The following is a 24,459-nucleotide window of genomic DNA, read 5'->3' on the forward strand; positions in this document are numbered from 1 at the left end:
GCAAGGAACCGAAAAACTCCATGAAGTGACCTAATGGTGTCCTAAAACTCCATCAGGTGACCTAATGGAGAAAAAAAAAAAACCTTGGGAGAACCCATGCTCAGTCGGGGGCCATTTCTCCTCTGGCATTTATGAACTAGAGGCCGAATAAGTGTAACAAAATAAAACATGTTGGAAACATGTTTATCACATAATTACTGTCTTATCACTGTAGTATTTTAAAGTGTGGAAACACAATGAATGGATTGTAAAACTAAACATTTATTATTATACTAAAACATTATTTTCAGGAACAGCTAGTTTAATTTCTAAGTTTATATTAATCTTTGACGTAAACTCTTGTAAACGACTGTATAGTAAGGTTTCAGCAGTTCTAAGCTCAGCACATACAGGCCTACTGCAACAGAGTTTCTCGAGTCAAGGCAAGAACTGGTTGCTGCAGCGGTTCTCGAATCACCAGTACAGAACCAAGAACTGTTTCTTTCATACCCCTTTTCCACCAACAAGAACCGGGTGCTGGTTCAGAGCTAGAGCTATTGCCAGTTCGGAGTTGGTTCGACTGACGAGCTTACTAAGAACCGGTTTGTGTTTCCACCGGCCAGAGAGCCACAACAGAGCTATATCTTACGTCACTGCATACGTATCATGTTGCCCAGCAACGCTAGTGCGGCAGCGCCAAACACAAACACACCAGACTTGTTCGAGATGCATCGGCTTCTCGCAGAACGATCAGCACATGAAATCAAAGCACTGCGAAAGCGATCAAAAAGCACAAGGAGTCGTATGATCTCCAAACACTCCCGCAGCTCTGATCGGTCCACGCTGCTCCGATGCATCTCGAACAAGGCATCAACAATAATAGACGTTGCGTTACTATGGACGCTCATGGGTTTGCGAAAATAAATCGGCATCCAAACACGGCGAATCCAACGCGTTCGTGCAGCTCGCCATAACTTACATAGACGGATATTATAATCGAGCTGCTATTAGCTCGACTAGCTGCTATTTAAAAATGGCGGTCACAAGTTTCTCTTCAGTCTTGTTGGCCACGGTAACCCCGCCCCCAGCCTCTGACGCAAGCGGTTCTTTCTTGGCTCCGTTCTAGACCCTGCAATGATTTGGTGCTACTTAAGAACCAGTTTTACTGGTTCGGAGCTGGTGCTTTGGCGGTGGAAAAACAAAGAACCGATTTGAAACTAGGCTCTGGCTCCGAACCAGCACCAGCTCTGCCTTGGTGGAAAAGGGGTATCAGACAGTTCGATACGGAGAACCGATGAGCTGGAGATACTGAGCATGCGTGATTTGGCTTTCGGACAAATTCATGCTGTGCTGATACATGAGTACAGGTGAACCGAGGACTTAAATGAGGGGCCGAAGTCGGCGAAATATAAGTTTATTTAATAACAAAAAAAAAGAGAATAATTGATGAAGACTATTATATTATACTATACTATTATATCTTAAAGACATGTGAAACATCCGCGTTTGCTCATCGCCTGTAGGGTTCATTTGCAAAACGTAAATATAAGAAACTTATCCAAGATGATTATGACGATGAATACTATTATTTAACTGTTAACTGTTAAAGGGACATTGTGTAGGAATTTCTCCCATCTAGTGGTGAAATTGTATTTTGCATTCAAACGAATAATGCTCTCCAGCGCCTCACTTTTTCAAATGCGCGTTGCATCTACGGTAGCCGTTATGTACCTAAAAGCTATGACAGGATGTCTTATAATAGCACTTTGAGTTTTTCTTGGTGAACATGTTTGTTATTTAAAACAAACTGAAACTTGAAACAACGAAAAAAAGAATGTTACAGTATGAACTACTGACTGTCAAAAACATTAACTATGGTAATTAGTAGTAATGCCTTCTTTACTCGTTATATTTTTTGAAGTATGTGCATTGTTAGATATCATCATCATCAGAGCCTTCTCTAACGTTACTTTACTCAATAGCTGCTATTCATCAAAGAGCCTGTTTAACTTTTAACTATAAATGTTCGACTGTCTATATAATAAAGTACACAACCAAGCAATGAAAAAAAAGCTTGTAATTAAGACTGTAACGTTGACTTACCTGTCGAGAAGAAAGCAGGCAACTTCAGGGTCTCTTTTGAAAGCTTTCTCCTGCATTAGCTATCCTGACAGTAACCCTTGTTTTTGTAATCTCCGGTCACGTTTCCTTTTACGATCTATTTTGGACTTTTTCGACGACGAGGACTCCTTATCCTGTGACTCATATGTATGTATGAATGAACGGTGTATAAATAACCGTGCAGTGCAGCCTTTTAAACTTGCCGCGGCAGTGACAAGCGCCTCTCACTGCTCTGCTCCTCCGCTTCTGCTGGCTTCAGTCACGTGACGCTGGCTCTGAACGAAACGCGTTGTGGAAACGCGTTGGCCTAGTCCTTTTTGTCCCTCTCTGCTATTATAGTTTTTCAAGATGGCGGAACTACATGGAAGCCTCCGTGGACTTACCCGTCCCATGTATATAAAGATAATAAATTCTTCGTTTACGAGGATTAGTCTGAACATTGGCATAGGTATTTGTACACCATTGAGGGCATATTTATGAATAAAAATATAGATTTTAGATAATAAAATACCTAAAAAGCTACACATTGTCCCTTTAACTATTGTTTAAAAGTAATTATTACAAATGCCTTTATTTGAATGTATTTTTATCCGCTGGGATGATAGAATTGACGTCATTACATGAGGACGTAAAATAAATGGTGAATCGTTTTTTTTTTAACCGGTTCATTGAAACGATCTGTCCAAAAGAACAGGTTCGTGGAAAAGAACCGGTCTTCCCATCACTACTGCTGTCATCATTGGCGTGTGTTATGAATAACACAAGTGGTTAATATAGTTTGGTCTGTTTTTGTGTATTCACTACAGGTCCCCTCATTCTCTCACCCTTTTAAAGCCCTTTACTGGCCAATTAATATGTTGTGAATGGATATATTCAGCTTTGTTCTTTTGTTTCCCCAGAACGTCTCGGTTATGTATGTAACCCTCGTTCCCTGAGTAGGGAACGGAGACGTTACGTTGTGACGATGAATGGGGTTTCACTTAGAAAGCCTCTCACCTTCGAGAATACAAAACGAGCCAATGGCAAGAAAATGCCATGGGTCTGCGGAATTTGCATAGCGTAACTCCGCCCCACCTCATGGGTATATAAGGAAGTACACTGGCAACATGCAGATATTTTTCTTCGCTGAGGAGGATTCAGATGTTCTCCCGCCCCGTGCGGAAGCCCGCGAAGCGGCTTCTTCCCGCGAGGCGGAGGACCCGATGCTACAGTTATCTGGCTCTGAGGAGTCAGATGCTTTAACCCCTTCCTCATCACCCCCAATTTTGGCAAGTGCTGCATACATGACATACCCAAAATAAAAAGGTTACTGCTCATAAGTAATTCTGAACAGAAACATAACACACATACATTTAGAAAGCCAACCCTTGAGAGTTTATAGTTCAAGACTCAAAATTAACCAGACTGTTATTAATATTGAGATATATAAGCTCAAACATATTTTGAACTACAATAATCCGGGATCACCAGTGATCCCTGACGGGTAAGGGGTTTTAAGCATCGAGGCGGGTGATGGAGCTCGATCCCCCACTTCACGCACCCGCTCAAGAGGAGCTGGTGGAGGTTTTGACCCGCGCTGTGGCCAAGCTAAGTCCCTCTCCGAATGATATCACGGAGCTTAGGAAAGCCACCGACTTGTCTCTCCGCATCACCAAGGAGACGGCCCGTGCCATCGGCCGCTCCATGGCTGGTCTGGTGTGTGTGGAGAGACATTTATGGTTGAATCTATCGGGGATGAACATTTTCTCCTAGACTCCCCGATTTTACCTTCTGGCCTCTTCGGCGGCGCGGTTAGTACCGTCGTCGAGAGGTTTCAGGAGGTGAAAAAGCAGTCGGCGGCTTTCCAACACTTTTCCGCTCGCCGCTCTGGCTCCTCGGGGAAGGCTGCCTCAAAGGGGCAGCCTCGGCCGTCTACCAGCTCCGTGCTGTGTTCCCGCCGTCCAGTACGCTTCAGGCCACAATGATTTCGCACGCACCGCCGCTCCAGCCGCCTCTAGGAAGACCTGCAGCTGGGCAGCGAACGCGTCCGCACACCGAAAATCATTCTCGACTGCTCCCTGCCGGTCAGCCGCTTCTGGGGGTCGGGAACGAGTCTCGGTTGACACCCGAGGCCAGCCTCAAGAGGCTGGTTCCCTTAGTAGATTATCTTGCCGCATGGTCATGCCTTCCGAATATATCTGCGTGGGCCCTGCGTACTGTAGAGCTGAGTTACAGACTGCAGTTCAGCTCCCTTCCCCCGAAGTTCAACGGGGTTGTCTGGACTGTGGTCGGCCCAGAGCAGGTTCGGGTTATGGAACAGGAAGTTCAATCCCTGTTGGACAAGGAGGCCATAGAACGTGTTCCTCTGCAGGACAGGGAGTCCGGATTCTACAGCCGGTACTTCATAGTTCCCAAGAAGGATGGGGGGTTGCGTCCAATAAAAGATCTCAGGCACTTGAATCGTTCTCTGAGGAGATTCAGGTTCAAGATGCTCACAATTCCAGCCATCGTGACTCAGATCCAGTTCGAGGACTGGACCGTCACGATAGATCTGAAGGACGCATACTTCCATATATCTATCCTTCCATGTCACAGGAAGTTCCTGAGGTTCGCTTTTGGGGGCGAAGCGTACCAATATCGGGTTCTTCCCTTTGGCCTAGCTCTCTCCCCTCGCACCTTCACCAAGTGCATGGATGCAGCGCTGGCTCCGCTGAGACTCCAGGGCATCCATGTACTCAATTACAGTATATCGACGACTGGCTAATATTGGCCAGGTCGCGCGAGATGGCAGTTCGGCATCGAGATGTCGTTCTGGCCCATATCAGGTGCTTGGGGCTGAGACTCAACACAAAAAAGAGTGTGTTGACGCCCTCCCAGAGGACTACGTTCCTGGGAGTTGTATGGGACTCCACGACGATGCGGGCACAAATGTCTCCCGTGCGCATGGAGTCCATATGGGCGATGGTCTCCAGAGCGAAGCTAGGCCACAACCTCACTGTGAAGCAGTTTCAGAGACTGCTGGGGCTCATGGCAGCAGCGTCCAACGTCATACTTTTTGGCCTGCTACACATGAGACCCCTACAGTGGTGGTTGAGAGCCAAGGGGCATTGCATCCACAGTGTGCTGCTGGAATTTCTGGAGGACCTGTCTGAAAAAGAAAGGGGAGAGGCAGGAGGTAAAGCAAACGGTCTTCTAACGCACCTGCTAAAATTTAGCACCTTTTTCTCCTTGAAACTCATGCTGAAATTCTTCTCTCGCATGGAAACAGTCAATTTTGCACTTCAAAACAGCCAGCTGCACCTACAGAAAGCTAAGCAGTTGATTGACACACTGAGAGAAGACATAAAGTGTCTTCGTGAAGTATTCCAAGAATTTTGGAAAAATACTACAGCAGAAGTGAAAAGTGAGTGAAAGTGACACGTGACAGCCAAGTATGGTAACCCATACTTGGAATTTGACCTCTGCATTTAACCCATCCAAGTTAATGCACACACATTAGGAGCAGAGTAGTGAGTAGTTAACACACACACACTGCAAACGTGGATACACACACCCAGAGCAGCGGGCAGCCTTTGTGTGGCGCCCGGGGAGCGATTAGGGGTTAGGTGCCTTGCTCAAGGGCACCTCAGTCATTTCCCACCGGTTCTGGAATCGAACCAGCAACCTTTGGGTTGCCAGTTCAACTCCCTAACCACTAGGCCATGACTGCCCCTGTCCTTGACTTGGATAGCCCAAATGTGCCCAGACTAAGAAGAATCCCCCGGCGATTGGACAGTGGAGGTGCGGCACACAGTTTTCAAACACCAGAGGCAATGTACCGACAGCTAGAGCTGTAATCGGGCCTTAAAAGTTCGGCCCGAAAAGGCCCGAGCCCGACAGAGTTTGGCCCGAGCCCGACAAGTACATTTTGATTGACAGCTTTTTAAAAGCCCGAACCCGTTTACAGCCCGACTGTCCAAAAGGCCGTCTATCAGCAGAGATAAGAGTGTCGGAGAATAGCGCGGACACGCGCTTCACACCGCGAGCCGGCACACGCACCACTCGCCGGAAAAGGGAGAGAAAGAAAGAAAGAGACGCACGCACACAGCACCTTTGTCTTTCATAAAAAAAAGGAGTAATTTATAAAAATTTGAACATCATTTATTCATGACTAACGGAGGCTAGAGGCCACTTGGAAGTTGGAACAAAGAAATAAAATAAGTCCTCCAGAGACCAGCCTCCATTTCACCTCCTCAATATCCATTTTCACGCTAATCTAAACACATCACCTGACCGCTCATTTACCACGCAACCCGAAGCGCGAGCCCGAGCCCGGCCCGAGCCCGTGTAAAATAATAGAAATTAAGTCCGAACCCGACCAAACCCGTCGGGTCCCGACGGGTCCCGTCGGGTTCGGGCAAAGATCTTCAGCTCTACCGACAGCAGTACTTTGAGGTCATGGATACAGCATCAGCATCCCTGAACTGCAGATTTAATCCTTCTGTATTCAAACACATGCAAGATGTTGAAGATTTTGTAACCGGGAAGGCCGACTGTAAAGACATTATTCAGTTCTATGGGGATGATATGGATGGAAGCAGGCTGACATTGCATAGAGACATGTGTTTGGACTTGGCAAAACAGAAAGGTGTTCATCTTACAACTTTTCAAGATGTATATGACTTCATGAAAGGAGGCGAACACTTGAGAACGTTACTACCAGAAGTCACAAACTTTTGAAACTGGCTCTGACTGTCCCTGTAACATCTTGCTGCTCAGAGAGGTCATTTTCTGGGATGCGCCGACTGAAAACGTATCTACGGTCAACAATGGGGCAAGCCCGACTAAATCACGTCGTTATAATGAACTCTCACAAAGAAGTGGCTCGACAGCTGGACCTGGACATCATCGCTGATAATTTCATCAAGCGCACTGCTGTACGCAGAGACACGTTCCTCCTGAAGAATTGACCGCAATGGTGAGTCAACAAATCTAATTTTTACTGTGTGGAATTGTGACATTGATTCTTAATTTCCCACAAAGCTGATCGTGGTTACGTGTCAGTTTTACTTTTCATCTCCAATCCTGTCTGTATTTGTGAGAAGTGGCGCTGTCCTGAGTTGAAAGATAGCCTACTTTACGGATTATCAAGTAAATAGGTGTGTGTATTCGTGTCGGCCGCTGTCCATTTCCTAAGGTTCTGAAATGCAAACATTTTTTGAATAGGTGTGTGTGTTCGTGTCGGCCGCTGTCCATTTCCTAAGGTTCTGAAATGCAAAAATTTTTGTACTACTTTTTTGTTTTGTTTTTTGAAGCCCATGAGCACCCACGGAGGAAAACATAAATCGGCGCCTATGGCCTTATGCACAGATGTTTGTGAATACAGGTGTACATTTTTTTAAATGTAGCGATGTGTCGTTCGCGAACGATCTGTTCATTGCGTGCGTCACTAAATGCGTGCGGTGTATATAGCCCATCAACAGATACTCGCGGTGACGCGGTCTACGGCCCATAAATAGATATTTCTCCATCCTATGGCCCATCAACAAAACATTGTGCGTCCATAACCATCAATTGCTCATCAGTTTACTTTGAATAATGTATGCTAACAGTTTTATTTTGTTGTTGTTTTTTTAGGAATGTGTCTGCATCAAGCTCTCCTTCTCCAGCACCCCGCAGAGGGGCACGCAGGTGTCGTTCAGTTCTCAGTGCGATGGAGAATCATCCCGAGTAAGTCCACAGACGTAATATTTACAGATTTAATTGTGTTTACATCGTCATAATATAAAAGTACATATTCTTGTGTGATATTACAAAAACGGTTGTCTTTTTTTTTATCCATGGCCATTAGTGATCGATAATGATAATAATACAGTGTCTTTGATTGTGTTATCAGTATGCTCACATTGTGTTTTGTTTTGTTTTTTACAGATGTGACAATGAACTTGTCCAAGCACCTGTCCCGAAGAGAGCCAAGGCTAACCAGCAGGCAAGCAACAGGCAGTCCACTCTGGCATGGAAAACAGAGACTGATGTTGACATGGTTTGTTTATTTTGCTCACATTTGATTTGCTTAGAGCCCGCATCAACGGGGCATAAGCATTTACTGTGAAATACCTGCCTTTACTTTTGTTTATTTATCGCTCACAATTGCTTTGTTTATATCCGACTGATTATTTTTTTATTTTGCTCACATTTGATTTGCTTAGAGCAAATTTAGAACATTTAGTTCCTCCACATAGAGGAATTACAATAAAACAGATTGAAAAACAAAACCTTTGAATCTCCTCTCATTCTTTGTAAAATGCTTTGCTATACTGAGATGAGTAAAAATCGACTGAAATATGTTGAAATAAAATGTCTTTGTATAAGCAACGTATTAAACTGCAAATTAACATTTATATGCCCTAATATTTCATAAAAACAACGTTACAGTCAGGCAAAATATGAAAGAACATTCTGTTGACTAGATTTGGGTACAGGTTTTACTGTAGAATATACTGCCACATGAAATAAGCCTTTGTTTAGCAATTTCTGCTCATATATATATATATATATATATATATATATATGTATGTATATATAAATAAAATACTATTTTTGTCAAAAATAAAGTCATCAACTAAGATGTTAGCTGTTCCAATGTTGGCTATATTCAAACTAATGAATACATATGATAAAATATAGGCCTATAATCATTTTTTTACAAAGAAAGAGTACACTTGAAATATTGTTGAAGTTGTAATTATTGTTGTAATTGTAACCTTTTTAATAAAATAGCAAAACATATTTACAAGATAGATGTAAGCAAAATCTTAAATGGTCAATATAAGTCTTCTTCTAAATATATCTTTTGTCCTTGCATTCATTCTTGTGGCTCAGTCAGTGTCACACCTGAATGAATGGCTCATTATGCAAGTCATTACGCATAATGGGTGGGACATTCTCAGGTGTAAACCACTCCTCCTTCACGCCCCCCTCGCATATTGACTTTCCAAGCAAAACCTGTCTTACACAATTTAAATCAATGTATTGTTTTATGTGAACGATAAAGCAATACTATTTTCACATAATTTTGAAGCCAGAACTCGAAGCGACAACATCCATTAGTCAAAAGTCTTGTGGACACATATTTAGTATGAGTTTTGTGGTCTTATTTCAGCAACTTTCATTTTTATTTTTTTCAATAACCACGCATAAACATTATTCTCTTAAAAATACAAACATCTACATACATGTTGCTCACATATTATGGTAGCCCTGTTTGTGCTATATAGAGTGGATTTACACCTTTGCCATTAACATGTTTATAAATAACTGAAAAAAGCACAAATGTCAGGGCATGTCAAAACATCCCAAGGGCCCCAAAAACACCTCAGACCCCAGAGGGTTAATGAAGCCAGCGTGGCATCCATGCATTTTGTGTATGTGCGGGGTGACAAGGCTAGGCCGAATGGAAGAACCCGAAATTGGTAAGCTTCGCACCCGAAAGTGAACCTCAGGAACTTCCTGTGTTGTGGCAATATTTCAATATGAAAATATGCATCCTTCAGATCGATCGTGACGAACCAATCATAATGTTGAATCTGCAACACGATCATCTTGACAGTTAACATCTTGAACTTGAGCGCTTTTACTGTTTTGTTTAAGCCTCGAAGATCTAAGATTGGACACAACCCACCATCCTTCTGCCGTAATAGCCTGACTCTCTCTCTCTGGAAGAGGAACATGTTCTATGGCCCCTTTGCTCAGAAGAGATTGTGGCTCTTGTGAGAGTACGTGCGCCAGCTTCACGGAAGAGGAGACCACGGCGTTGAAACGCGGAGGACGACGAATAAATTGGATTCTGTATCCTATTTGTACTGTGCTTAATACCCATGCAGAAATGCCTGGCAGAAGTTTCCATGCTGTCAGACTCTCTGATAGTGGTACTAGTTTTAACACTTTCTGTTGAGGGGATGTTAGATGTCCCATGTCCTGGACGACAGCAGGAAGCAACGGACATCTAACATTTCGCTGGAAACCGCTGCCTCCCGAATCGCCAGAGGCGGCGGAGATGGAGAGGTTTTGTGAGCGTAGCGGAACAGGGTGAACAGATATTTGACACGCCCCGTCCCGCGGGGGGCTACCCCCACCAGACTGGGCGCAAGACCATCACGACTTCTTTTTATTAGAGATAATAGTCCTGAGGTCCGCCCTGGGAGGTTGCTGAGTGCGACGAGCCGGTCCCCAGTCTCTACGAGGGGGAGCGTGACTCACCACACTCTGATTCTTAACCTCCCTAGGTCTTGAAGGAGGAGAGGTTGGGTGGCCGATGGCTCCTCCCCTTGAGTGTGGCGAGGAAGAAACTGGACAAATGCTTCCTCGTGTTTTTTCACTTCTCTAAATCTGATGACTACAGTGTTAACTGCATCACCAAATAAACCAGAGGGCGAGATCGGGGCGTCAAGTTAAAAGACTCTCTCTTTGTCTTTGATGCCAGACAGATTGAGCCACAGCTGCCTCTCCGTGCTCACCAAAGCAAACATTGAATAGCCGATGGCGCTGGCTGTTTGCTTGGTGGCACGAAGAGACAGGTTTGTGGCTCTTCGAAGCTCAGAGAAAGCTTCCTCATCAATCGTCCCCCCGCACTCAAATCCTTCAAGAGGTCAGCCTGGTATGCCTGTAACACCGCCATGGTGTGCAGTGCAGCACCAGCCTGACCTGAAGCTTGGTAAGTTTTACCCACGAGGGCCGTCATTGTTCTACACGGTTTGTGGGGAGGGTAGGTTTCTTCAGCGAAGATGCAGACCCAGGCGAGAAACCCGTTCGTACCAGAGCGTGCTTCGGGATCACGCGAGGAAACGTGTGGATCTGGTGAGCGAGCAAGCGAAAGGGACAGACCTGTCTCTTGCTCATCAGCCAAATCCATTCAGGAGCCCCACGATGGGAATGCGGGTGCGGACTGAAAGTAGCCAAGACGAGCACGAAGCATTTTGACAGTATATAGCTTGCAATGCTCGCACTCGCTTGACTCCAATGCAGCAGCCGCATGCTCCTCCCCCAAACACACAAAGCAGTAAGTGTGTGTATCCAGTTCTGACATAGGACGAGAACATGGAGGGACACAGAGCTTAATCTGATTTCTTTTAACTTGAAATCTTTTAACTTATTTGTAGAGATGAGAAAGAGAGAAATCTGCACACTGCCAGTTTTGAACATTAACTCCTAACAAAGATCTGAAGTGAGTTTTTTAGAGAGAGATTGCTTGATGCACACATACACAGAGTGGTCTGAAAACAAAAGACCTGACGATGCAGCTGGAGCTCATCTATTTATAGCCTCATGTTGCAGGTGCGCACTGATGACGTCACCAACCAAGGCTATAATACCTCCGGGTCAATTCTATTGATGTGTTTACACACTATATTCACAGCTGGTCACGTTTAAAGACGTTCCCAATGCGCTGAGCAGTGCAGCATCGATTGTAGCTTTTGAAAGTGAACTTCTTGTTCAGACGATGACAAGTCAACATTCTGAAGAAGAGGGCTTCAGTGGAATTGGTGTTCGTGCCACTTTTTAAAGGTAGAGTGCCAACCACCATTCATGCACTTAAATGCCATTGCAACGGTTGTTTTTTTGTTTTGTTTTTTTGGCCTGATTTTGTTCTAAATGATTTCACACCAGTTAGTTTTCGCTTGAAGTATATCTGGGCCTTTCCACTGCTACATCATGCATATAGACTTTTCTTCGGGGCTCTCAGGGGAAAATCTCTACTTATCCCGCCACCCTTTGTGTTTCGGGAGGTGGAGGCGCCTAACAGGCCATTCACGAGCGAACGGGTTCCTGCCAATTTAAACGGTTCCTGCCAGTTCTTCCTTCAGGGCCTCGAACAGACCGAAACTATAGAAAACATGATCCCTCTGTCAGGCTTTTTGGCAGTGTGGCATCTTCAGCCCAACATCTCTCAGTGGGTCCTAAATACTATGAGAAAAAGTTACAGAATTCAGTTCCCGTCCACTTTGTTTCTGAGGTGTTGTTACAACAAAAGTGCACCAGTTAGGAGACGAGAAATTTCTCAGGCAAAAGCTGCCCTCCCTTCCTGGCAAAAGGGGCCATAGGAAATGTACCCCTCCCAGGGAGAGAGGCAGGCTTCTACAATCTCTACATAGTAGCCAAAAAGGACGGGAGCTGCATTTGATTTTAGATCTGAGAGGCTTGAACCGTACTCTTCGGACGTATATGTTTAAGATGCTTACTCACAAACTCATAGTGTCACAAATCCAATCTGAGGATTGGTTTTTGATGATAGATCTAAAGGAAGGCTACGTTCACATCGAGATTCCGGAAGGCAAAGCAGATCCTGTTTTGGGCAGAAGCAAAGTTCCTTACCTTAAAAGCAGTTTACATTCCATGGCAAGCAAATACGGGGCAGACATCCTGTCGAGGCAAGGGCTGAGGCCCAGGGAATGGTGACACTCGCAAGTAGTGGAGTCCATATGGCAGAGGTAAGACAGAGCGGAAGTGGATATGTTTGCCTCCGAGGAGACAACCCACACCTCCAGCTCTATTGGGACTGGATGCCATGGTGCAGTCGTGGCCAAGGCTTACCTGCGCCTGTTTGCTTTTCCTCCGATAGCTCTGCTCTCTAGCAAGGGTCTCAAGTCTAGTTTATTTATTGAGTCCTTTACAACTAATCTGTAGACCAAGGGAATGTACAGTCAGTAAAAGTGCAGATAGATAAAACAACATAAAACATCAAAGAAAAATGCAAAGGATAACAATAAGATAAAATAAAATACAGCTTCCAAACATATACAATTAAAAGCCATAGAAAACAAATAATAATAAATAATAAATAATATTTTTTCAAGCTAGATTTAAACATTTTAACGGAAGATACAGATCTAATGTCAGATGGAAGGGCATTCCACAACCTCGGGCCAACAGCAGAAAAAGCCTGATCCCCTTCAGTTTTCAGGCAGGTTTTGGGGATCAACAAAAGAATACAGTTTACCGCTCTTTGAGTTCTACTTGAATTCATGTGAATTATTTCATAATATAACCTGGGGGCATTCCATGGTCAGCTTTATAAACATATAGCAACACCTTACTGAATCCAACATTTAACCGGGAGCCAAAACCGGTGTAATATGCTCCATTTTCTTTGCACCAGTAAGGAGTCTCGTAGCCGCATTCTGGAACAACCTTGATAAGAGTCTGGCTTACTCCTGAATAAAGTGCATTACAGTAACCCAGACAGGAGATCTTAAGATCAGCATCTGACATCAATTTTTTTTTTTTTTTTTTGCAATAATCCTTAACTGGAAAAGGCAGCTTTTCACCACATACTTGATCTGAGCATTAAATGTAAGTGCTGAATCAAAAATTACATCCAGATTTTCTTTTCTGAGACTACACATTCAGTAAGCATGGACCTAGCTCATCTTTTAAATCACTATCAGCCCCAATTGGCCCAAAAATGATAACTTCAGATTTATTCCCTAACCCCACCTTTACAGGATGTTTGTGCTGCAACAGGCTGATCCTCTCCGCTGCGTCACATTTCCACGCCCCGGCTATGCCTGTGTATCTTCTTCAGACAAATTGAATTTGTCGATGTGCACTTCTGCCGTCTATTTATGGACTCGGTGATGCACTTTGCTACATCACAAAAATGAAAAATAAATGACATTGAGTTGAGTAGTAATTGAAATTTAACACAAATCTTAAATTTGTTAGTCAAATACTTTTTTAGACAAAATTAACTGTTGGAGTTTTAGGTATTTATTTTGGTATAATTCAAGTGATATTCAGAGATTTTATCTACAGTAGATAGTATAGTTATTTTTTTATTGCAATATTTACAAAGGCACATCACTGATCTCAGTTCTGAGCCCTCTTTGATCACTGAGCAGCTTCTCGTTGCTGATCTGAGGTCAGTGAGTACTGTGTCTTTTCAGCTGCAGCTGCTCACAGATAATTGGAGTTCTGAGGTTAGTTTGATGGGAGGAGAGTGCAAACAAGCTCTCATACCACTCAAAGAAAGCTCAGTGACTCTCTAAATACCCACAAAATGAACACTCGGATGCTTTGTGTATTCCATGTCATATTCCTCAGTGTTTATGAAATCCAGAGTAAATCTCACCCAAAGCCTTCATGTGGATACCCTCCATCCCAATGGTGCAGGTCTCTGGAGATCGCCATAGAATGTGGGGTAAGTCTGTTGAAAAGGTTGATTTAAGTCTTGAAACTTGCTTCAAGACTTAAATCTTTTTTTAAATAAAACTTATTTTTTTCAACTTTAAATGATACAGACATTTCTGCAGCCCAATATCATTTGTGGCTTGTTAATTACTCAAATTCTACAGAACATAATGTTGATGCATCTCAAGGCATGGTAATCTTTTTACTTAAAAATGTTTAAAGTGACAAAACTACAAAAATACAAAATTATTCATCTGTTTTAACTTGCAATATAATTGCTGGCATTTATATGCAGTTTGATGACCGTTTAGAATATTGACTTTTTTATGCAGTATTGCACAGAATAAACTGGTCTTATAAAGAACATGTGCTCAGCATCACTTTCAAAGACTTCTTTGTGCCTGTAAATTACTGTCATGCTTTTGAACAAACAGCTTCCAATTAAATGGGCCACAAGGTTTCCTGTTTTGCATCATTTGATGAACCATGTCTTCAACTGTATCTTCCTAGTGTACAGTGTCAGAAGTTCATCCTGTAAATAATTAGTCTAAAAGGTGGGCTTTACGTACAGGTAGTGACAGGCTATGATCATAATTAATGACTTTCAAGCAGTGACATTGGTCATGTGACATTTTAAATGTGACCCATATGCGTAAAACACTCTACTCTTTTCAACCTTTGCATGTAACACTACATTTTGTATAATTCCTAAATCAATTTAGGATTCATGCAAAGAGTAAATCAAGTGTGCATTTATGACAAGTGTTTTTTATCTGACAGCATGTTATGAAAACAAATTCTTAATGTTGTCCAACAGGGAACACTTTAGTGACATATTACAAATTAAAATACACACATTTGCATGTTTACGGTTCTGTGATTGTGGTTAATGGCTACATGACATGCAGATAAACAAATCATTTATTTTATCACTTGTTTTTGGAAAATGTTTATTTTTTTTATTTTTTTTTTTTAAATCATTTAATTATTAATTAGCTTTTTATCAACTCAAGAAGCCCTGGGAGAAATCCCAGTTTGGGAAACCGTGAAATTGACTGATGTGAATCTGGGTGACAATTGTGTGCTTATCAGGGGTTTATTAACTGACAAAATTCATGTAGTTATGTGACTTGATTGTTCACACTAAAGTCACATTGCATGAGTGTAGCCTTGCCAGACTGTGACATTGTGAAGATTTTTCTCTTTAATGTTGCTACACCATGTTTCTTTTCCATGATTTGCAATGTATTGTTTGTGGTAGGTGCAGAAACAATGTATGGAACTGAACGCGACCCGGCCAGACCCAGTGGTTCCTCCCGTAGAGATATCTCTCTACTACGAGAGCCTGTGTCCAGGCTGCAGAGCGTTCCTAACAGAACATCTCTTCCCAACTTGGATTTTACTGAAAGATATAATGAATGTCAACCTGGTGCCTTTCGGCAATGCTAAGGTAAAAATTTTGATCTTTCATAAGAGTGTGTGTGTGTGTGTGTGTGTGTGTGTGTGTTGTAATAAAGAAGATGTTCTGATGTTACCTGAATTTGATTATGATTGTTAACTTGACATTTTAGGAGCTTCCTGAAGAGAATGCATTCTCATGTCAACATGGAGAACCAGAGTGCTACGCTAATATGGTTGAGGTGAGTTTGTGAGATAATACAGATGCCCCAAAACCTAGTGAGCTGAGACAAGCTTAGTAAAATGTTTGTTCAAGCTGGCAGAAATATACAATCATTTTGAGTATACAGTATAAATAGGGTTCCAGTGGGACTTTAAAAAGTCTTAAATTCAGTTTAATCAATGCTAAAGTGGTGTTAAATTTGGGGATGGAAAACAGTAATTGCATTAAGGTCTTAAACTTAAATGCACTGTAAAGAAGTTGAGCTAACTTTTATAAAAAAAATAAAATAAGGCAACCTATCACACTCAGCTTTTTAAGTTAACTCAACTAATTCGCTCCAATTAAAGTCAACTTAAATACGTTCGTTCATCTAATGAGCAACCGGTAGTATATTTAACTTAAAAGATCTTGTCAAGGCAACAAAAAAAAACTAATATAGCTAACTTGAAAAAATAAGTCAAACTATCACACTCAACTTTTTAAGTTAACTTAAAGGGATAGTTCACTTTGAAATTAAATGTTGGTATATTTTAGCTTACCTCAAGGGCATCCAAGATGTAGGTGTCTTTGTTTCCGCAGTAGTTTCATTTTGATATTTTTAGGTCAAACCGTTCTTGTCTGTCAGTCATATAATGCAGGTCTGTGGTCACCACCTCAAAGAGCATGCACAGAGAAGTCCAAATTAAACAATTCCCCATCATAAGTACACATTGATGGCCTAAGACACGAAACGAGCGGTTTGTGTGAGAAAACGAACAGTATTTATATTGTTTTTTACCTCTTGTACACAACCAGTGCTTGCGCAGACTAAGCCAGAACGCGCGCACACGTCACACACCAGGAAGCGCCCGCGCCCTCAGATCACTTGGACATGGTTGTGTAGAGGTAAAAACGATATAAATACTGTTTCGTGTCTTAGGCCATCAATGTGTACTTACGATGGGGAATTGTTTAATTTGGACTTCTCTGTGCATGCTCTTTGAGGTGGTGACCAGAGACCTGCATTATATGACTGACAGACAAGAACGGTTTGACCTAAAAATATCAAAATTGAAACTACTGCGGAAACAAAGACACCTACAATATTTTGGGGATATTTTGGGGATATTTAATTTAATTTGATCAATCAATAAATTCCTCTTGAAACAAACTTTGTTGTATTATTTTAATTTAATACTGTGAAGCTGCTTTGATACAATCTGTATTGTGAAAAGCGCTATACAAATAAACTTGACTTGACTTGACTTGACCTACATCTTGGATGCCCTTGAGGTAAGCTAAAACATACCAAAATTTTATTTCAAAGTGAACTATCCCTTTATCTAATTCGCTCCAGTTGAGCCAACTTAAAAACTTTTATCTAATGAGTAACAGGTAGTCTTTGGAGCTTAAAAATTATTGCCAAGGCAACTATGTTTAGCATTTAGTAATGCAAGCAGCTACAGTCCTTGTTTTTCATCTCCATGTTTGATTTTCAAAGATAACTTCATGACATGACATAAATCAAGCCAGTAAATGCAAAGCAACGATAATTTTTTTACCACAATGATCATTATGTTACCACATAATTTTCTCAAGCTGCAATGCGTGCTGGGAACTGGCACAGCATTGTTCAATGTAAAAATGTTTGTTCAGATAACTCAATTTGGAAAGTTGGGACAATGTTGGGAAAATTTTTGGACAAAAACTTGAGGTCAACAAAACAACTTTTGTTAGCAACGTGTTTAGAGTATTCTTATTTAGTTCACTAAAGACAATAAACTGACTCCTACTAATCCTACTAAATCTTTGTTCAAGTTATTTTTTACTTTTGTTAGAAAAACATTTAGCTGATAGCTTATGTATTAAATCCAACTGGCAAAACTTATATACAATTTTACATTGGAAAATGTTGTGCCAGATCCCAGCATGCATTGAAGCTTGAAAATATTATGTGGTAACTATTTTTAAAAAATTTGCTGTCATGTGGTTCAAAGTTCAAATATTTACTGAATTACAATAGTTGATCACCATGTTTGAGATTTGTGTGTTGGGGTATTATATGTGCATCTCATTGCAACTTTTGTATGAAATATATTTGCCCAGGTAGAAATGTTTGCCTCTAGTTTTAAGAGGCAAACAGTGTTCATGTCATGAAGTTGTCTTTGAAAAAAACAAACATGGAGATGAAAAATAAGGATTGTAGCTGCTTGCATTGCTAAATGCTAAACGTTCCATAGCTTTTAAGTTCAAAATACTATTTGTTACTCACTAGATGAAAAAAAAGTTTTCAAGTTGGCTCAACTGGAGCAAATTAGTTTAGTTAACTTAAAAAGTTGAGTGTGATAGGTTCCCTTATTTTTTAACTTAGCTCAACTGAGCGCTAGGGGTTGCACAGACTTTAATGCTCTGTCATGATGCTTTAAGCTTGACGTCGACTAGTCGCTGGTCATGGCCTATAGAGGGCGCAACAGGATACGAAATCTTGAAGTCAAACAGTTAAAATGACAATTAAATGAGTACTCCGACAGCGCTCCCCAAGACATGTTTGATTATACCACCTCTATGCTCAAAATTGATCGGGAGAATGCACGGTTTATAAAAGCTTATTGTACACGATCGCCATTCTAAACTAATGCGCTGCTGCATTGTAACGCACACAAATATCTCGCACTTCACATGCAGAGCGCACACGCTCAGAATCATTCAGTAGCGCAGAAATGTATCGTCAACACTGTTCTGTGATTTATCAATGAAATAGCTTAGAAACTGAAAAGTTCTAGCATATATTTCCTAGTAACTAAAACCCACAGCTGCACTATTAGTAGAGAGATGCTTCCAGGTAGAATTAATTCACACGCAATCGCTCTCTCACTAATGCATTCATATTAATGTAATAATCTGTACTGTGCAACTTTATCTGTATAAAGTTTCAAAGCAGTTTGCAATCAATGAATACTGCACATTTATGCCAAGTGATTTCTTATGATCTATGGTTTATGAATTATGAAAGTGTTTACATGATGGTGTTTGTATTGTAATTTGAGGTATGTGGTTGTAGAAATGCATATTTTATCTTAACTTTTTGATTGAGCTATAATAGTCATGGTGTATTTCGGCCTTTTCAATAATTAAAAGTCCTGCATTATTCATAACTTTTTTTCTAGTTATTAAGTGGTATTTTGGTTACATAATAAGCTGTATCTACTATCAGGTATATAATTTAACATAAAATCTTTTCAGACGTGTGTGTGTGTGTGTGTGTGTGTGTGTGTGTGTGTGTGTGTGTGTGTGTGTGTGTGTGTGTGTGTGTGTGTGTGTGTGTGTGTGTGTGTGTGTGTGTGTGTGTGTGTGCGCACAGGTCTTAAGTCTTAAATTTGAAGCTCTGCAGATACCTCGTATTGCACTATTTTTGTTTTGTTTTTTGGAATACTTTATTTTCAGTTTTCATTTTACAAGAACAAGAACAAACACAAACAAACATACCCCCATCCCCAAAAGGATGCTCCATATTAATACCACGTATTTCACTGATTCAAATTGTTTGGTCTAATAAAAATGAATTTTGAATAAAAATGAATAAAACTATGTTACCCAAATTTGTGTATTTTGTGTATTATGCTTGGCGTATTGTGTTGTTAGCTTAGCAACATGCTAACATCAATAATACTCCCTGTGAAGGCAGAAGAGACAGCAAGGCTAGGTTTTGTTTGTGAATAAATAAAGATTTCAAGTTACACAAAACACCTTGTTTATATGTCTTCTCTTTTTCATAGGCATGTGTTTTATATTCAGCCAGTCATGCAGCATTTCCTGTCATTTACTGCATGGAGTCGTCAGCAGATGTACTCAAATCTGCTAAGCCTGTAAGAATCTCTGAGCCAACATTACTGTCCCTCATTACAGCATTCTCTTTGAACAACGGAGAGCCATTTTAAAATGGTCTCTCTCTCTCTCTCTCTCTCTCTCTCTCTCTCTCTCTCTCTCTCTCTCTCTCTATATCTCTCTCTCTCTCTCTCTCTCTCTCTCTCTCTCTCTCTCTCTCTCTATATATATATATATATATATATTATATATTATTATTATTATTATTTTGCCAGTGTTTGCAGCTCTATGCACCATTTGTTAAATGGGGGACCATAGAGTCCTGTACCAGAGGAGAGCTTGGACACAGTTTGATGCATCAGAATGGAGTGAAGACGCAAGCGCTTAAACCTGCACATACCCATGTGCCCTGGATCACCTTCAATGGGGTGAGGCCTTCTAGAGCAGAGTATTTGCACTAATCTTTGTAATAAAAGACACTAATGTGTTGAGTTGAGTTTTTGATATCTAAATGTTTTCTTCCTCAGGAATATACTAGTGAATGGGAAGATAAGGCTATGTCCACTCTCTTCAACCTTGTATGCAGATTGTACAAAGTATGCTAATGTGTCTTTTCACATTTACCATTTCTGATTGCTGAAGTACTTCACATGCTCACCAACAAGGCTTAATTAAAAACCTTGTGTACTTCTCTTACAGGGAATCATGCCACCAGTCTGCACTGGAGCTCTGAAAAAACTGGACCGAAGCTTTTGCTAGTGGAAGGGAGGAGTGTTACACAATACAGATTTATACAGTATATGATGCTCTTTGCTGTTTGTGGTAAAATAAAAAATAAAAATACAATATTGACAGTCTTAACCATATCTGAAGTCACACCTTTTTTCATATTTTTGTAGAATATGATCTAAATCACATCATGTCTAAATATATATTTAAAGGCATGTAGACATTTACTAACCCTTGTATGGTGTTCGGGTAGGACCCGTTTTCATTGTTTATCAAAAGAAAAATTATACGATTAATTATTTTTTCAAATTCAGACTCATTGGCCTTGATTCATTTTCTGTGAAGAATATCAGAACACATTTTCAATGACCACACACAATGACACAGCTGTGTCCTCATAAACCAAACGGCTTAAAAAAACCATACTAAATGGTGTTTTTTGAAATTCAAAAAATGGCAAAAGTATTCTGTGATTGGTAGGTTTAGGGGTAGGGTATAGGGGGATAGATTATACAGTTTGTACATTAGAAAAACCATTACGCCTATGGAGAGTCTCCGTAAACCACATATCCAAGTGTGTGTGTGTGTGTGTGTGTGTGTGTGTGTGTGTGTGTGTGTGTGTGTGTGTGTGTGTGTGTGTGTGTGTGTGTGTGTGTGTGTGTGTGTGTGTGTGTGTTTGTGTGTGTGTGTGTGTGTGTGTGTGTTTGTGTTCGTGCATGCGTGCATGTGAGAGAGATTGTGTGTAAGTGTGAGAGAGTGTGAGTGCAAGAGTGAGTTTTGTGTTTCTACCCCTGCCGTTCCCGCACAGGGTTGCAATTCTTAAATGTGATCTAACAAAGGTAAAGAGAAAATATTAACCATATATGCTGTTTATATTGCTTGTAATTGGGATGAAGTAAATATCTGTTGAGTATTTTAACATTAAATTGTTTGATTGTGTTGAATTAAAAACCCAAAAATGCAGCGGGTCCACCAGACCCACGAACACTGGCTGAATAACAAAAATATGAACACCACACAAGGGTTAACTCTGAGGCTCAGCTCAGCACCATTCCTAGTGGGCCATTCTTTTCAAATATTTTCAATTACTGCAACATACCTCTTTTCACCAGCAGAGGACAGTGTCAGATAATTTTTTCCTCAAAAAAAAAAAAAGGCCTTCAAAAGCCTGTGTCCAAAGAAAAATGAAATGGAAGGCTTAACCTTTCATTTCTGTGACAAAAACAATTAATCTTGGTTAACAGACATGAGTTAAGTACTTTTAGGCTGCAGCAACTTGTTCATAAAAAAAAAATATATATATATATATATATAATACTTTTATTTTTTATTTTTTTATCATGATGGAAGACCTTATGCATTAAAATACTGACATATCTGGGGGTCTTGATTCATCAAATTGTACCCTTCCTTAAACAAAATAAAGCTTTAACTGTCTAAAAAAATATGTTAAGCTATACTTTTATTGGACATGTTATCGAATGCGCATGCGTCGCGTCTGAACGCGTTGTTGTCTTTGGAGCTCTATCGATTTGATTTATAATTCTTGATTTTTCTCTTTAAACTCACTTACAACGAACATTTTCTACTTTTCCTCACTGAGAAGCACTACTGCTCAAACCTCATAGTTACAACGCGGACTGTTGAGCAGACGTCTCACAAACCTTTTAGTGATCCAACTCCGGATACTCTTATAGGTTATTCCAGTGGATCACGGCTGAACGCGTCTTCTCCACACTCACTGACAAACATTTTTTCGCCTATCGTGCGTCTACTCTACACCCTTACCATTAAAAAGACGGATTATATCCAAAACTTCAGTCATAAATTAGTATTAATATTGATAGCATCACTGGTAGCTTCGTTGCTAACTTACTGTCCATCTGTTAAAATGGTGAATATATCAGATGTAAGTAGTCTACCTTTTGGTGCACGTGAGGACACATTTGAGCTGCACGCACTGCAGTCTAAGCTGGAAGCTGTTGAGAAACAGATCCACGACCTTTTATTTAGACAGGCCGAGCTGAGAGTCCGGCGTTTAGCTCTTGAAACATCACGCGCCGATGTACACAAATCAGTGATTAACGTTACTAACCCGCTGACTCCGACCTCGTCTACTCCGTGCGTTTCTCAGCATCGGTCCCGAGTGCCGAGGTCCCGATCAGCCATGGTCTCGTTCACTCCGGCTCCAACACGCCACCACGAAGCCTGGGTGGTTCCGCAGTGGAAGACGCGAGTCAGGTCTAGACCAAGACTCTCTCCGACCCTCCCGGTTTTCGAGTTATCCACACAAAACCGCTTCTCCCCTCTTCGCGAAACAGAACGCGATGCTATGATCATCGGCGATTCCATCGTTCGGCACGTACACGCTACGTTAGGTAAAAGTAAGGTGCACAGTCACTGCTTTCCTGGTGCTCGTGTTTCTGAAATCGCTGCTCGCGTTCCCGAGATTCTGAACGGTGACGAGCGCGTCGGAACTGTGGTCCTGCACGCGGGAGTGAACGACACGAGGCTGCGCCAGACGGAGGTTCTGAAGAAAGACTTCAGGAGCCTGATCGATACGGTACGCAGCACATCGCCTGAAACAACGATCATTGTGTCAGGACCGCTTCCCACGTACCGACTAGGGCATGAAAAGTTCAGCAGATTATTTGCGCTAAATGAATGGTTAATGTCATGGTGCAATGAGCAGAAACTGCTCTTTGTAAATAATTGGAATCTGTTTTGGGAGCGTCCTAGGCTTTTCCATGCTGATGGCTTACACCCAAGCAAATTCAGAGCAGATCTTCTGTCGGATAACATCTCCAAAATGTTAAATACCGTTTGACTAGTAACCAAAAGTCCAAATCATAGTCTCTGCTGCACCAATTTAACTGATATAAATACTAGTGTAGAACATTGCATAGAAACCGTGTCTATTCCTCGTTTAGTGAGATCAAATAATAAATCTACTGCAGGATCTAGGAAAAATCTAATTGTTATTAAAACAGAAAATGTTGCTATTAGTAAACAAAAAATCACTCACACCTAAGGCAGTTATGTTAAATGAAATAGTCACAGATAATAGCTTCGATGTACTTTGCCTTACTGAAACCTGGCTTAAACCAAATGATTAGTTCGGTCTAAATGAGTCTACTCCATTCGATTTAATTATATCACATGGAACCGATCCAACCGATATAGATATCATTCCACAAAGTGATGATGTCACTGATCATTACATGGTAACTTGCATATTACGTACTGCTGTAATATGTCATGCGGCGCCGCGTTATCAACCAGGCAGAACAATCCTTCCATCCACCATAGATAATTTCTCAAATTGCTTATCTAATCTGTCTCAGCTGCTGCCTGAACCCAAACAAACAGATGAACTAGAAGAACTAACTAGCACTATGAGCACCATTCTCTCTAGAACATTGGATGTGGTTGCACCTATTAAATTAAAAAGGTCAGAGAGAAAATTAAAGCACCATGGTGCAACAATACTACGCATGTTCTAAAGAGAGAAACCCGTATTTTAGAGCGTAAATGGAAACAAACTAATTTAGAGGTCTTTAGAATCGCGTGGAAAGACAGTATCTCACGTTATAAAAAGGCCCTAAAAGCGGCCAGGGCTGAGCACCTCCGCAAACTAATAGAAAACAACCAAAACAATCCAAGGTTTTTATTTAACACCGTGGCTAGACTAACACATAAACAGACGTCACCCGAACAAAATATCCCGTTACAGTTCAGTAGTAATGATTTCATGAACTTCTTCACTGAGAAAATAGAAAGCATCAGAACCACAATTGTAAACGTTCAATCTTCAATTGCGCCTTATAATTCAGCCTCAATTATCACCCCGCAAGAACAATTACAGTGCTTTACAACTATAGAACAAAAAGAGTTAAATAAACGTATCACTTCATCTAAAACAACAACATGTTTATTAGATCCTATACCAACTAAACTATTGAAAGAAGTGTTACCTGTAGTGGAAGAGCCTCTCCTCAATATTATTAACTCGTCTTTATCTTTTAGATAACTGGTAGTTATAAAACCTCTCATTAAGAAAC

The 24,459-nt window shown here is 41.1% G+C and overlaps 1 protein-coding gene across 1 annotated transcript; it reads left to right on the forward strand.

The window, feature by feature from the left end:
- Positions 1-14,060: 14,060 nt before the first annotated feature.
- ifi30b (IFI30 lysosomal thiol reductase b) lies at positions 14,061-22,097 on the forward strand. The gene is made up of 7 exons (XM_082156613.1): positions 14,061-14,254; positions 15,506-15,694; positions 15,816-15,884; positions 19,621-19,710; positions 19,945-20,097; positions 20,197-20,265; positions 20,369-22,097. Exons 1-7 carry the CDS (start codon positions 14,114-14,116, stop codon positions 20,426-20,428), a joined length of 771 nt encoding a protein of 256 aa, XP_082012739.1. The 5' UTR covers positions 14,061-14,113; the 3' UTR covers positions 20,429-22,097.
- Positions 22,098-24,459: the final 2,362 nt, after the last annotated feature.

The sequence above is a fragment of the Leuciscus leuciscus genome (assembly GCF_965113295.1).
Source record: "Leuciscus leuciscus genome assembly, chromosome: 23".
Lineage (NCBI taxonomy): Eukaryota > Metazoa > Chordata > Actinopteri > Cypriniformes > Leuciscidae > Leuciscus > Leuciscus leuciscus.